The sequence below is a fragment of the Lampris incognitus genome, chromosome 3 (assembly GCF_029633865.1).
Source record: "Lampris incognitus isolate fLamInc1 chromosome 3, fLamInc1.hap2, whole genome shotgun sequence".
Classification (NCBI taxonomy): domain Eukaryota; kingdom Metazoa; phylum Chordata; class Actinopteri; order Lampriformes; family Lampridae; genus Lampris; species Lampris incognitus.
In genome coordinates, this window is record NC_079213.1 from 13,488,513 (window position 1) to 13,504,485 (window position 15,973).

Below are 15,973 nucleotides of genomic sequence, written 5' to 3' on the forward strand. Positions count from 1 at the left end.
AGTCATGACCACTACTGTTATGCAACTTTTGGAAACCCATTTGAAGAGCAGTTAGCTCTTATAAAAAGATGAGATATGGCTCATCATGCTGAGCTCTTAGCGTTGTGGCGGAATCTGTTCCCCACTTGATAGGCAGCTCTCAGTGGTGTAGGGAATCTGTAATGGTGTTTTCTCTCCATTAAAAAATAATGAGGAAAGCTAAGCCAGCTCAAAGATAGGTCTGCGGTGGAAATGCATCCTGACTCAACTTTGGACAAACCAGTAACTGTGTGTGTTTGTCTCATGCGTTCTTCTGTTTCCTTCTGAATTCATAAGCAATGTCATATCTGAATGACCTTCCTTCTGGAAATGGCCTCAGTATTGTTCATCTTTGTTCCTTGGCACCTTTCTGCTTCTTTCTGGCTCTTTTCCTCTTTCTGGCTGTGTGTCTTACTTGCTCTGCCATTCTTGTTCTCCCTCACTGAGCCTTCTCTCTTTTAACCCTGCTATGGGGTTTGGTTTCTTATGGTGATCAAACTGCCTTAATGGCTTGGATGTTTTGAATTCTCATTCATTGGCGAAATTGGAATAAGCAATGCCTAATTTTCTAGTCTTATTTTTAAGGTAGAAACATTAAGAACTTTGGTAACGAGCAAATTATATATTAATTTTCTGTTTTTCTAATTTTTCATTTCAAGGGTGCATTCATGCCATTATAGATAATCTTGTAAATATTAACATATATTATTGTTAGTAATTTTGATATTGGTGCTACATTACTGAGTTTTTCTCTACAAAGAGAAAAACTTTTTTTTGTTTTTTTGCTTAGATGCCGAGCTCTCTGATGCTCTCTGTCAGACAGCTGGAGTGTTGTAGGATTCAGGGAGCAGATGTTTCTGTGGCAAGTGCATCCCAAAATTCATCAGCTACTTCTGCTATTTAATCAGGCAGTTCCATGTTTAAAATAAAAAGACCTGCAAATAAGTTTAATTTAATTAAATAAGTTTCAATTTCATCACATTGCTATAAAAAAAAGTTGACAAGTTGTTGATTATAAACTCTCCCTTCTCTTTCCTGTGTTTTCCAGGTGGCATGCAAGGACCACCTCGTCCACCTCCTGGCCCCCCAGGTCCTCCAGGTCCTCCAGGCCCTCCACCTCCTGGCCAGGGCCTCCCCCCTCCACTTTCTGCTCCACCTAACCGTGGCGACCGCCCCCCTCCCCCTGTTCTCTTCCCTGGTCAGTTTGGCCAGCCACCAATGGGACCCTTGCCCCCTGGCCCCCCTCCCCCAGGCTATGGCCCTCCCCCAGGTCCCCCACCTCCTCAACAAGGCCCCCCACCACCAGGGCCATTCCCTCCTCGTCCCCCAGGTCCCATTGGGCCTCCCATGGCTCTGGCTCCACCTCCCCACATGCCTGGGCCCCCACCAGGTGGGCCCCCACCTGCCCCTCACGTCAATCCAGCCTTCTTCCCACCGCCTGGCAACAACAACATGCCCCCCAACGACAGCCGAGGACCCCCCGGACCAAACGACCCATATGGGCGCCCGCCACCTTATGAGAGGGGAGAATATGGCCCTGGTGGACGGTAAGAATGGAAGTTTTCAGTTTAGTTAAATTAAGTGATATTTTCAATATTAACAGTTAATCAAATGACTCTCTAATATGAAAGGATTGCTTGTACTGCTGATTGCACTGAGAATCAACACATCACAGTCTACAGTTTTCCTTAACCAGAGTTGGGCTGTGCTTGCACTTTCAGTTCATCGTCAACTATTATTTTTATGAAGGTTGAGTAGTGTGGAACAATGTTTTAAGAGATGAGAATATTCATGGTCAAGTATACAAATGTTATGTGATGTCTATTGAAACTTGTATTGCACCATAAGTTACAAAATATTCATAAATGGAAAGTCAGAAATGATGTGTTGATACGTTTTGGCCAAACCACATACCGTAGACAGCAATATCGATTTGTTTCAACGTATAATTTATTCCTTCCAAAATGTAATCCCAATTCACTTTTTGACTTTGCTGACTCACTGTAGGGAGATGGAGGCGTCGCGCACCCCTCTGAGTGAGGCCGAATTTGAGGAGATCATGAATAGGAACAGAGCTATTTCCTCAAGCGCCATATCTAGAGCTGTGTCTGACGCAAGCGCTGGTAATTCGTACACAGTGCATACACACATAGAAACCACAAAATATGCACAGAGCTATGCTCCAAATGAAGCTGTAGATAACACATGCACACAAACACATCCATCATCGTGTTCTTTCAATGTTTTATCCCAACCCCTAAGTGTGTGTCTCTTGCTCTCTCTCTAGCTGATTATGGCAGTGCTATAGAGACTTTGGTGACTGCCATAAGCCTAATAAAGCAGTCTAAGGTGTCAGCTGATGACCGCTGTAAGGTCCTCATCAGTTCCCTGCAAGACTGCCTCCATGGTATTGAGTCCAAGAGCTACGGCTCCGCCTCCAGGTAACCATCCCTACAATTACATGGCTGCTAAATGTATAACTGCGTCTGTCCAGTCGCCTGTTAAAGATTATTACTAACTTTACAGTAATTTTTATTGTAGTGATAGGCATGACAGCCGGCAGGGCTGGTGTGTATTTGTTGTTCAGCTGCAGCTGAAAATTTCTTTAATGGACTTAAAGGAATGAAATTAAATGGATAGTAATCCATTTAATTTCACACTTTCGCCATTTCTACTTTGTATTTGAGATAAACTACCCATTTGACTACTGACTGACTAAAACCAAGAGCTTTCAGTTTCATCAGTAACAGCAACATCCTGCAGCTGAGGTGCATGTGGGGGGGAGGGGCAGGTACCAGAAGCTGCTGGTGAATAGAATCTACTTTGGTCTGGAAGAAGTCCAGGAACTTGGAGCCCCCCCCCCCCGCCCTTCAGCTGAAGGGCAGGGGGCATCAAGGGGGTGAAGTAGTCAGTTGATGGTGGAGAACAGCATTCTGGGGTGATTTTGGTGGTTGCCAATGATAATGGAGTAGTATATAGAGCCTCTCCAGTTGACGACCAGTGGCCTTCATGATTCGGAGTTTGGTGGTGAACCAGGGAGCAGGATGGGAGAAGGAGACAGACCGGGTTTTGAGAGGGGCAAGAGAGTCAAGATACCAGAGATGGGCTGATGTGTGCAACAGGGTGTTAAAATTTCAGCTGAACCCTTAAAAATTCTTGCTGGAATATTTTCGAAAACTGTTGAATTAGAATAATCAAGCCAACATAACTTATATTGGACAGATGACTCAGTTTCTGAACTGAGAAGGAATTTGGTTTAACCCCCTTTTGGGAATAAAACTGCTGTACCTGTCTGTCCAAATTTACCAGAGTTGATAGGAAGTTTATTGACCAGGGTTCTGGCAATTGGTAGTAAAATAATTATTAATGCCTAGTCCACAGTACATGGGTATTTTGAAAACGGGGTTTTCCTTCTTTGTTCTTAAAAAAAAAATCCCATCCACACAAGCACTATTTAAAAAAAGATCTTCATCCAAATGAAACGCAAAAACATGTGCTACTCAACACAATGAACGCGTTGTCAAGAGCATGCCAAACCAACAGGCAGCAATATAACTAAGCCTAAAGCCATGTTGGCCAATCGGAAGCCTGAAAGAAAAAAAAAAAGCCAACAAGCCAAAAACTCACTTCACCCTGGAATGAGTTTTCCAAAAGGTGCATTTTCAGTGACCTATAACACAGTTTGTGTGTGGACGAAAGGCCAAAACTTAAAGCAAAATCTGTGTTTTCAAAAATACCCGTGTACGTGTGAACTAGGTATCAGACTATCAGCAACCTCTTTTCTGTGTGAAGAGACTTGACTATTTCTGTTCAGACTTATGTTGTAAGACCTGTTCCAACCATTTGAAAAATATTGCCTAATTCATCCTCAAAGTCAGTCAGTTAATAAGATCAGACCAGTATATTAGTAAAGGCATAAAATCTCACAGTATTGGGCCTTTAACAGATGTCAGTCAGCATTTGTTTCATGTACAAGATCAGTTGAAGAGATTTCAGTTCAATGGCTTATTTTCTGACTTGATTTTCTTTTTTTACATTGATGTTTGTCTGCAGGCGTGAGCGATCCAGGGAACGTGATCACAGTCGATCCAGAGAGAAGAGCCGGCGCCACAAGTCCCGGAGCCGTGACCGGCATGAGGACTATTACCGAGAACGCAGTCGGGAGCGTGACCGCCATCGTGAGAGGGACCGGGACCGAGACCGGGAGAGGGAGAGGGAGAGAGAGTACCGGCACCGCTAAACCAGAGGGAAGTGGAGGTGTGTATTAACAAAATTGCTGCCCCTCCCCCACCCTTTCTCTCTTTGTCATCTTTTTCTTCTGTCCTCTATGCTTGGCCTGAACCAGGTTAGTCCAGGTCTGCAGCAAGAGGAAAGTCCACTGATCTGCAGTCTCGCAAAGCCTTTTCTTTTGTTTGCTTACCTCTTTTTTTCCTCCTCATTGCCGCTACACAGAGCCCCTAATAGAGCACTCCCCTATCAAATGGAAGCTCTCACAAGTGGGGCTTAGACTTTATAGAACAGACAGAAAAGAAAAAAATGGAAATTTTGAAGCGCAAGTACAATCCACTATTATCCCCCCACATCAAGGAAATTTTTGGGGAGCTAAAAATACTCCATTATGGGTTCAGTCTCCTGCCCATAAATATGAAAGGTTTTCACATGTTCTGCACATAAAATGGTAAGCTGGCTTCTGGGCAAATACATTTTGGAATCAAGAGGTTAAACTGGAATGACAATGCAAAAGCCTGTGGGGATTTCAGGCTCTTTTGATCTTTAGTTCCCTCAGTGGGTTATTTTTAGCAAGGGGTTAGGAGGAGATGAGGTAAGCCAGCAAGGAGAGACTTTGGAGGCTCAATCCTTTCAGGGATTTGGGTAAGTAAAGGTAAGTAAGTTCTTTATGTAATTGAGAACCACATACCCATGTTGCTGTTTTCATAGCAGTCATGATTTGTCTGTCTGTGAAACTACAGTTTTGAAAATGTGTATGCATTATAATTACTATGAATAGAGGGACATGGAAAATGTATTGATACTGCGTTTTTGTGTCAACCCTTGTAAAACCATGAATCAATTAGGTGCTGCATTTTGATTAGAAATCAACTTTGTGGACACATTCTTTCAGTCTATACACAATAGTGACTGGTACATCCCGCAATTCATTTTATCAGCCAACTAGAATGTGATGATAGTGTAGTGGATTCAGTCAGAAGATAAAATTAGATAAATCGTCAACAGGAAATGGCTACCAAGCAAATGATAGATTTGTTTGGCATCTAAAAATCCATTTGGTCAGTGAAATGGTGATTGGGATTTACCAGGCACTATGGCTAGTACACAAAAATGTAAGCTCCCTTGCTTGACTATGAAGAGATGTTTACTCTTAAGGGTATTCAGAACAACTAGCAGTAACTTGGTTTGTTATTATGCTTTCAAGAAAAGATTAAGCCAGGTTTCAGATATAATAATTATACAGTTTTCTGTTACAGTACTCGGCACAGGATAGAGAATTTTGGTTCACTGGTGATCCATATTTTAAAGTTGAGGTGTATTCAAATGTAAGCTCTTTGTTAGGGTAACACATTTTGGGGGGGGGTGAATGTTGTATTAAAAGAATAACATTGTCAGGTTTTTATTTTGACACATCTATGTTTTCAGATTCCTAGTATGCATTTGAATATTTTTGTAAGTTTCAAAGTATGAGAAGTTTGAGGTCAATGTTTTTGCCTCCAGTGGTAATGTCTAATTGGAAATATTAGTGTAGACATGAGCCATGATATAGCTTGTTTGTTTTGCAGGCCCAAAATTAACAAATGTACCAACCATGTTGTGTGTGTGTGTGTGTGTGTGTGTGTGTGTGTGTGTGTGTGTGTGTGTGTGTGTGTGTGTGTGTGTGTGTGTGTGTGTGTGTGTGTGTGTGTGTGTGTGCGCGCGCGCGCGTGTGCGTGTGTGTGTGTGTATATATTGCCATCTATTTTGAGTTGCAAAACTGAGTCATTAGTATCTTGTCATGTTATCAAGGTTAGTTGTGAATTCGGTTCAAATCATTAGTGGTTCATGGTTCAGTATGTCTTGGACAATAAAAAAAAAAAATCAATGTGATTTTGCTACAAATTTCTGTAATTTGGCCTGATTATCTGTATTTCTGTCCAGTTGAGTATTGTTTGCATAGTGTTACTTGAATTGCATTATTTCTCAAGTCAAAAGCGCCAAAGTGAAGGTTAAACCAAAATATGACATCCCCATGCCCTGTTGCAATTCTGACAATCTGATTGTTGCCTTTGAGTTGAAGTTTTCTTGTAGGCATATGAGACCTTTCTGATATTGTCATTTAGCCAAAATGGATGCATTGAGGTGAAGTTAAAAGCTATGTTTCAGTTTGACATGGTAGTGAATGGATATGATTTTGCTCATGAGAACGGTTTCATTCCCGTTAACCAAAGCACTTCATTAGCGACAGAAAATATTATGTAAGCCAGTTAGCATAAATAAATACGGATTCTTATTTTTAGAAAAAAAAAAGTTTCCCAACCTTTCCATGTAATTTTGATGACACTGGGAAAAATGATTAATCTTTACTGATATTCAGTTTCAAAGTAGAAATGTCCTACTTACACTGAGTTAGGGATTGTATGGAATCTAGGTCATCAGGAGATAGGGATATGTCCAGTTGTAAATCATCTGCATCATTATGGTAATTTATTTTGTGTTTCTGTATAACATATGTGAGTGGGAGCATATATAGATTAAATAGCAATGGTCCAGGAATCGAACCTTGGGTACCCCACAAAAAAAAAGCCCTACTTATACTTTGCATAGTAGACAATCTTGTGACTTGTTCCTTTGCTGATAAAAATGAAGAATTTGTAATAAGATAGCTCCTTTTATCTCAACTTCTAATACTTTTCAAAAGTAAACTAAAACATTCCCATAGTGGATCAAATACATTTTATATCCTGTTGCAGCAGTGATAGTTCACTTTAGATAAAACTTGTTGAAATCTATTCAGTTACACTACTTTCTTTTACCTGCCCAGAGGAAAAGATAGGTGTTTTTTGTTTGTTTGTTGTATCTTTTGTTTTTGGCATATTGATCTGTAATTTTTCCACCAGCATGATGAATCAGTCACACACAAGTTGAATCAATTTTAAATAGTACAAGATCCAAATTGGCTTAAGATGATCAAACATTTATTTACTAATATCATGGTTTTTCTAAATAAACCATGCTTGAATTTTTCTCACCTTGTTGCAATCAAAAATTGCCATTGGTATTATTTGATGTGGTAAAAGGGTTAGGTTGGTATTATTTCATGTGGTAAAAGGGTTAAACATAAGATTTATTTTACCAGTGAATCTGCCTCAGTTTAGCCTTCATACATTTACAGTAGTTATCAGCCTTATTTTAGCTTGCCACTTGAATGTGCATTGTTTACAGAAATGATGTGTAGATGATTCCTTTAGGACACATGGCGAATGTGACGTGTAACTCATAGGTCATGTCTATCAAAGGACCTGTATTATTGAAATGTTTTTTTGGAGCTAGATTTTCCCAAAGCATTGAAGTATTATGTTTATTATCTTTTTGGTTAGATACTTGGCGCACCATGTAGTGAATCTTTTTGGATTGCTCTTGCAATTCGTTTTGGGCATTTGTGTTTATCTTGAGCTGGACCCATAGACTGGAAGGTTAAATGAATGGCTCAGATATTTAATTTGTTTTAAAATGGTCCTCATACCAACCTACATATTAGCCTTAAGCTCTTATTGTTTACTTTGGGTCACCAGTTGGTATACGTCTCAGTACATCTTGTATACTGATACTTCTCCAAATTTGGCTCTTTATTCTATTCTAAGAAAGTTGGGGGGAAAATTATTGCAAGTTAATAGATTCAAGATAATGTTTAGAACATTTCTAACGTAAGAATGGGATGTAAACTTAAGCTAGAGTCCCTTGTTTACTCTTGCCATCACACCATCTGGATTTGGTGGCCTTGTAACAAACATTTTGATCATCACTTAATGTAACCATGATTAGTGTTAAACATTTAGTATTAATCCTTTTTCATTTTGATACTCTTATTTTTATGTATATCAGCTGATGAGTTCTTGCTTGTTGACTAAGAGCCAGAATTGTTGTGGAGCGTAGAAAAGTTTTAAAGACGCTGCTGTCACAATTGTTCAATTACATGCAATGGCGGTTAGAGAACCATGGTAAAAATATTGTAATGCTTGTATGTTATCCCTGAAATGACTTCTTGATTTCTGGACATAGTAGAATATCATGAAAGTATTGAAAATGTAATGTACAAAATTTGGTTCAACATTTAAACTAGTGCTTATATGCCAATATAGTTTTCTACTCCAAGGTGTCTGTTTTGAGTATTTACTGTATATAAAGGCTAAAATCTCCAAGGGAAATCCGTGGGTCGTCTTTGCCAATATTGCAAATATTTTATGTAGTTACACAGAAACATCTCATAGCATTCGTTGAATGTTTGAGAAATGTGAAATTGACATTGATCTAACACTGTTGAGGCATACACAAGATACAACGTCAGTAGGTTGGGGGCTTGGAGGGAGTGTTTTAGAAAAAAAGGGAAAAAAAGCATAGCTTTTTATCCAACTTAACATTCTAGGATTGCAGCTTGTGTTTGCTGTGTCAGAATTGTACTTGTTTTTAACTAAATATATGCATTTGACTGTACATGTTAGGGACCACAGAAGAGCTTCTGTTTTACTGGATCAATGTTGCAAGTGCAAGAAGTTAAAATTAATTCCACTATTGGAGCAGATGGCATAAAAATGGGGGGTCAGTAGCAGTGTGCTCATGTTGTAGTAAAAAAAAAAAAAGGCTAGTGACCACCGGGCCTCAACACTTTTATATTATGTAGTATAAAAGACTACAGCAGTTTATAAGCTTTAAGATAAAGCAGTCCCATCAAATGTTAGCATTTTTTTACAATATTAAAATTTTTTTTTTACAAACATCACTCCTTGCATTATCCAAAGGGAGAGGGATGTTTGTTGCTACATGCATAAGTTATTGAGCCGGTATGTGTTTTCCGTCAAGCAAAAGGAATCAATAGTTGATCAAGTTTGGCTTCTAAAACTTTACTTTTCTTCGTGATGCTGTCTCTGAATGTTTATGCCCACAGATGTCTTTTAACACTGTTTTATCTGTTCATAGCAAAGAGAGCGCAGTGTTTGTACCAGGCTGAAATGACTATATGATGCTCTTTCTCCAGTCTGTCTGTAGGTGTATGTGTGCTGGGGATCGCAACCCTGATGTCCTGAATCAAATATAGTCTTTGCTAACATCAAACCTTCGTCAAACAGGGATTCAAATCATCTTTAATGTAGTAGGCTTTAGAATTTGCTTTCCTTGGGTTCCAGAAGGCCCCTGTTGACACATTTTGGACTTTTCCAAATAATTTGGCAGGTTTTTGACCTGGGGGAATATGGGATTTTTAACTTATGACCTCTATCTCCAGCTTATTTGGCGATATGTGCTAGTTTTAGAATTACCATGTGTCTTGGAAAATTTGATGAACAGTTTGACCTTGGTTTGACTGTTTTACTTACCTGTTTTACTTCTGCTGTATTGACTACTGATGACACTGCTTGCATTACATTATGTTCTTATGAACCATACACTGGTGGCCACAGCATCTATTGGCAGCTGTAGTGAAATGGGAATTGATCATCTTAAAATGAACAAATAAATCAGGTCTAATTCTGCCAGTTGCTGAAAAAAAAATTCTTTCATCTGATTATAATTTGCCATAGTTTAAAGACATTGCAGAAGTCTTAAAATTTAAGTGTGTAAGGTGGGGAAATATTTTCCAATGTTAAATGCTGATATTGCTGAGGCTGAATCTAATAGCAATAGGGATCTTAAAGTAGAAAACATAGACTACAGTGAGAAAATTATAAAAAAGAATTTGTCCATCGTCTGAAAGTCAATTTATATATCATTGCACTTGTGCTGGATGTTGCAGTCACATTAAGGTGGTAGTGTGGGAATTAGCAGGGCTGGGTAAATTCAGAGGATTTGTTTGGAGATGGCCTTTGTCCGTTAAGTATTCACTGTTGTGTGTTGCACAACAGACTTTGTCTCCAACCATGCACTATGGCTACATATTAAACCTTGATTCTGAAGAATTGTTTGAAAGGGTTAATTGAGTATAGGCTGCTAAACTATATCCTGGAGCATTGCTGACAATCTGTTTCAAATTGCAGTAAAAATCTGATGGGAAAATGAGCTGTACTGTTAATGCTGGACTTCTCCCACCCATTAAGCAGTTAAATAATTTGGGTGTTTTAAAAAACTGCTGCTGGTTGCAAGATGGTATCGGATTAACTCGAGGCATCTCTGCATTAAAATCCTGTTTTTTTCCCATAGACTTAAAAGTAGAGAAAACTTGGTATTGACATGCTTCTGTAAAACCCACCAATCCCACTTCTGTGTCCATGTGTTTGATTTGTCATATCCTCTTAGTAGTTGTAGTTTGTTTAGATCTGTAGTAGACTTAATTTTTTTCTTCCTCTGCTACTCCTGTGGTGTGTGCTTTGCTGGAAACCAATTGGCTGAGTCTCAGTCTAGTTCATGTGCTCCCTCCCATGCACCTTTTATTAAAAAGATGCCTTGACATTGAGTTTTTACTGAAAAGTTTTCCTTCAACAGGTTCTTGTCTTAAAATGTAATGAGGATTCTCCTGGTCATTTCAGTCACCTGGTAAATCATTTACTATTGTTATTGCCTCATGCAAACTCGTTAGCTGGCATCTTGCATGAGCCATTTGTCCCAAGAAACAATGTGAAATCCATTTTAGGGTCATTGCACATGAAAAAATTTCCCTTAATTGAGAAGTGGTTGCTGAAGAAAAAAGAAAATTTGTAATGGCAAGGCACTGAATCTTTTAAGAATAGCCTGCCTCAGTTGTATAAGGGGCATGTAGACAACATCACCGGGTGAGGAAAATCACATGGGAGGGAGCAACTCCTCTAGAATGAGCAACAGCCACCATTTTCTGCTGACTGGGGGGAAAAAAATTACAAATCCTCCGATAGTAAATTTGAAGGTGTAACAGTAATGAAGTATCAGGCACTGGTGTGTTGACTAGTTTGATGTAACATTTATACTCCTAATAGAAAAATTGGGCCCCTTCCTCCTTAAAACCGGTAGCTAACCAGAGGGAACTATTATCAAATTTGGTTTATGCAGTAAGGCCGAATTGGTATGTGTGGAAAAAACTGGCTATTGGGTGTGTAACTCCCGTTTTGAATGTGTGTCTGCCTGCTATACCACTATCATCATTGGTCAGTTACAGTTTTCCATCTCAGTGGCTAATAGTAGCCTTGCTTTACCAAAGGACAGTAAACTTCCTGGCCAAATTCTACCTTCTAAATTTCTAAGAAGTTTTGTGAATAGATTTAAAGGGATGTACTCTTAAAAACAAAATGTAAAAGATGTATTTTTACCCTACAAGTTGTCTTCTTAAAGTCCCTCAAGCTTTAACAGGAAGCTATTCCTGGTGTTATTTTTTCTATTTAAAATGAAGACCGGTAACTACCCACATGCAAAAGTGTAGTCTGCCTTGCTTCACATCTGTCAATGAATGTGACATGCATATTACATTGTAGGTGGCTCAGCTAACTGTCCCACTTTATAGGGTGTACATAATATGTGTGAAGACCATTCCCTGCCAATGTTAAAAAAGCTCAATGAGAATGAAATCAAATATAGGCAGCAATGGACACATTTACATTACTTATACATTGAGTGAACTGTAGTAGCAAATTAATTGATGTAAATATTGTGTGGTACATTTAAATGTCATTGGTTATGAGTCCAGTGGTCCTGTAATGATATGAAAAATACTGCACTCAAGCCAAAGTTTGCATGACATGTCACTGTTATGTGTGTCTGTGCCAGCGTTGGGGACAATTCACAATCAAGTCATCAGTGAAAATTCATCCACCAATAACAAAACTTATTCTTATTTATTGATGGTATATTTGCAAGCAGTGAATATATTCGGCTTGTTATTATTTTTTAACTGAAAAGACCTGTTTTGATTCTTTTACCAAACGTAGTTTTCCTGATTGGATGCCTTTGATTGCAGCATTCACAAGTCGGTTGTGTTTCAATGTTTACTTGGAAGATTTTGCTTTTCTAAAATTGATTGAGTTGAAAGTGAATTGAGCCCCACCCTGGAGTGTAGACTAGAGGTTTGATGATGAAAAAAAAAAATGAGTACAGTGTTGACTGTTGGACTTCCTCGAAACCAAACTCCACCCTTCGTTTTGACACCTTTTCAGCTAACAAGGGTCAAGAAAGGAAAGAATAAGGAGGAAGGATTTCAGTGTGACACCACCGCCCAGTACTCCACTCCGCATGGCGAGACAGGACTGCAGCCAGCACCTCTACTTCCATCTCTCCTTTCTTCTTCCTCCTCCTCCACCCATCCTCCTTTCTCTGTCTGTCCACCTTGTCTGCCTGGCTAAGAACAGAGGATGGAAGGCCCTCACTTGTGTAAGGCTTTATCTAAATGTCTGTAGTCATGGTAACTAAATATTCAACAACAAAAAATGTCAAAAAAAAAATCTTATTTTTACATTTTATTTGATATAAAAAAAAATAAACACGAGTACCTGTGTGATGCTTTCTCGCAACATAACTTGAAAATTAATTTGCCTGCACGATCCCCAAAGTAGAGAAAGGACACCCAACAGCAACAGGTTGGCTCACTGTACTGCGTACATTTATCAGTTTAGAAATCGTTTTTATAGGGTACTTGTATCTTATCTCTCCCATTCCCATTTCTTCTTTTCATGGTTAGGATAATGTTTGTGAATGTTTTTTTTTCCTTTCCTTTTTTGCTTTTGATGGTTAAAACTAGATTGTGTTGTAATAAAACATGTTTACCGAGGTCCACTCTTCATATGGTGAATTTCTCTTCATGCTCGGCTCATTTATATTAAATGTGAACAACTGCAAATCAGTTTTTTTATATTGAACCTTGTACATTTTTGACTGCCATTAACATGTATTGGCAAGCTGCTATTGGTTTTGCTATAGAGTAATGTTATCGAACAACCCATCTGGCTTTTCTTTTTGATTTGTTTGTTTTTCTTTTGTTTTCAGTTGATTTTTTCGAGTTAAAACTACTGTGATATATTGCATAGTGCTTTGATTGATGGTTGAGATCATATTACTACCACTAACATATCTCTTTAACCACCTCCAGTGATTCAAAGAAGGTTGAATCGGTTCATCTGGATACAACGTTTATCTAAAGCCCAACTTACACTTGGTTTTAAAATGCGCTTTTTGCGATTGGATCAGAAGTGGACAGCGCTAAGTACAAAAACCAAAACGTTTTGTGAACCAGTTACCACTTGCTGAGGTGGTCTGAGACGCATTTGACCACATATCATTTGTAGTGTAAATGCTAATGCATCCTGATGCGTCCCTGACAAGGACGTAGCAGGAAAATATGTCATCAATGCAGGATGTGGTGGTGGTTTTGGTAACACTGCGCCAACTTTCAAAAAAATGGAGATAGGAGAGTGTACGTGGTTGGAGTATAAGTGAAACGAGATGCCTAATCTCCGTTTGGGCAGAAGAATCAGTCCTGTCAGTCTCAACATTTGGAATAGTCCATACATGTATATTAGTGCTTGAAACAACTTCAAACATTAGCTATTGTTTTCACAGCTAGGTGGCAAACCTGGCGCTTGACTGAGGCCCTTTGACCTTGTAGCGGAAGTGACGTAGACAGTAACGAAATCTTCAGAGTAATGAAATCTGATCACAAGTTTATTATTTTTTTATTTTAAATTTTATTACTTTATTAATCCCCGTGGGGAAATTCTTCCTCTGCATTTAACCCATCCTAGCTGTGTAGCTAGTAGCAGTGGGCAGCCGTGCAGCGCCCTGGGACCAACTCCAGTTTGTCTTGCCATGCCTCAGTCAGGGGAACAGACAGGAGTATTAACCCTAACATGCATGTTTTTTTGATGGTGGGGGAAACCGGTGTACCCAGAGAAAACCCATGCAGACACGGGGAGAACATGCAAACTTCACACAGAAAGGACCTGGGATGACCCCCCCCCCCGGGGGGGGGGGTTGTCCAAGCAACCAAGTAGTCAGCAAGACGCATTTGGAGACACGTTATAGACACAGGTGTAAACGGCAATGTGTTTCACTGTCCACTTGTGATCCGATTGCCCAAAACGCATTTTAAAACCAAGTGTAAACGGGGTGAGAGTGACTTCTTCAGTCTCAACTGGCTGCAGGTATCACCACCCTTATAAACAATACCATGGCATAATGACCGAAACCAATGACCAGTTTCATATGCAAATATGGGCATGCATTAACTAGAGTTTCAGTGGCCATGTGTACTATTCAGAGGATTTGGGAATACCCTCCGGTCCCCTTTTTTAAATATGGGAACCACCACCCTAGTCTGCCACTCCACAAGTACTGTCCCCAATCTCCATGCAACACTGAAGAGGCATGTCAGCCAAGACAGCCCAACAATGTCCAGAGCCTTCAACATCTCATGGCGAATCCCATCCACACCCAGCGCCTTGCCACCGAGGAGCTTCTCAACTACCTCAGAGACCTCTGCCAAGGATATAAGTGGGGCTTCCCCCGAGTCTTCAGACTCTACCTCCTCTACTGAGGACATGTTCGCAGGGTTCAGGAGCTCCTCAATGTGTTCTTTCCACCACCCAACAACATCCCCAGTCTGGGTCAGCAGTCCCCTCCAGCTGAACACAGGCTGAATCAAGCCCTGCTTCCCCTTCCTGAGTCACTGGATGGTTTGCCAGAACTTCCTTGAGGACAACTGAAAGTCGTCCTCCATAGCCTCGCCGTACTCCCACACCCGAGTTTTTGCTTCCGTGACCTGTCTGCTGCTTCAGGAGACTGCTGGGCCAACCAAGCTCGAAAGGCCTTCTTCAGCCTTGATGGCTTCCGTCACCACCAGCGGATTCTTAGGTTGCCACCTCGACAGGCACCGATGACCTTATGACCACAGCTCCTACTTGCCGCATCTGCAATAGAGGCTTTGAACATGGCCCACTCAGACTTAATGTCCCCAGCCTCCCTCTGAGGGGTGTGCTCCAACTGATGATGCGATTTGGGAATAGTTGCAGTCACAGCATTGTAAGATTGTGACAGATGAACTCTAGGCCCCCCCTCGGTTCTGGAATGGTCATTCCCGCTCCACATAGAGCAGGGGTGCCATGTGCCATGGAGAGTCATGTGTATGCAGGTTTTCATTCCAGCCGGACTCCACACCAGGTGATTTCACCGATTAGCAACCCTTCAACCAAAGAGGAAGAAAACCTGCATACACATGGCTCTCCATGGCACATGGTTAGCCACCGCTGACATAGATGGCCTCCTTGACTCCCTGTTCAAACCAGCATTCCTCCCTATCAAGGATGTGCACATCCTCATCCTTGAAAGAGTGGCCACTGGCTTGTAGATGGGTGTAGACAGCAGAGTCCTGACCTGACGCATTAGCTCTTCTGTGTTGAGCCATCCTCTTGGCTGGTGTCTGTTTAGTTTCCCTGATGTACAAGTCATGGCAGTCCTCTTGGCACTTAACGGCATATACTATATTGCTCTGTTTGTGCTGGGGGGACCCAGTCCTTAGGGTGGACCAGCTTCTGGTGCAGTGTGTTTTAGGGTTTAGAGTACATCTGTCGCCATCTTACAATGCTAGGAATGCAACCATTCCCAAATCCTCTAAGTAGTACACATAGCCATTGAAACTAGTTATTGGTCATGTCCATATTTGCATATGAAACTGATTGTTGGTTTCGGTCGTTATGCAGGTGTATTGTTTATAAGTGGTGGGGATACCTGCAGTCAGTTTAGACTGAAGGATGTCACTTAGATGAGTGATGAGACGTATCTGTCAATAAACGTATCCAGA

At 40.4% G+C, this 15,973-nt stretch overlaps 1 protein-coding gene across 3 annotated transcripts in view; it reads left to right on the forward strand.

Moving 5' to 3' along the window:
- cpsf6 (cleavage and polyadenylation specific factor 6) overlaps nucleotides 1–15,973 on the forward strand; it is a 39,714-nt gene that overhangs the window by 19,696 nt on the left and 4,045 nt on the right. Inside the window, exons 6-10 of one of the 3 annotated variants that reach the window (XM_056275897.1) lie at nucleotides 1,067–1,565; nucleotides 2,026–2,141; nucleotides 2,306–2,459; nucleotides 4,072–4,275; nucleotides 12,339–13,006. In XM_056275897.1, coding sequence (XP_056131872.1) covers nucleotides 1,067–1,565; nucleotides 2,026–2,141; nucleotides 2,306–2,459; nucleotides 4,072–4,258 — 956 coding nt within the window. In that variant the 3' untranslated portion in view covers nucleotides 4,259–4,275; nucleotides 12,339–13,006. Of the gene's footprint in view, nucleotides 1–1,066; nucleotides 1,566–2,025; nucleotides 2,142–2,305; nucleotides 2,460–4,071; nucleotides 4,276–12,338; nucleotides 13,007–15,973 lie in introns of those variants that run through there. The other 2 variants (XM_056275895.1, XM_056275896.1) reach the window with 2 other exon arrangements.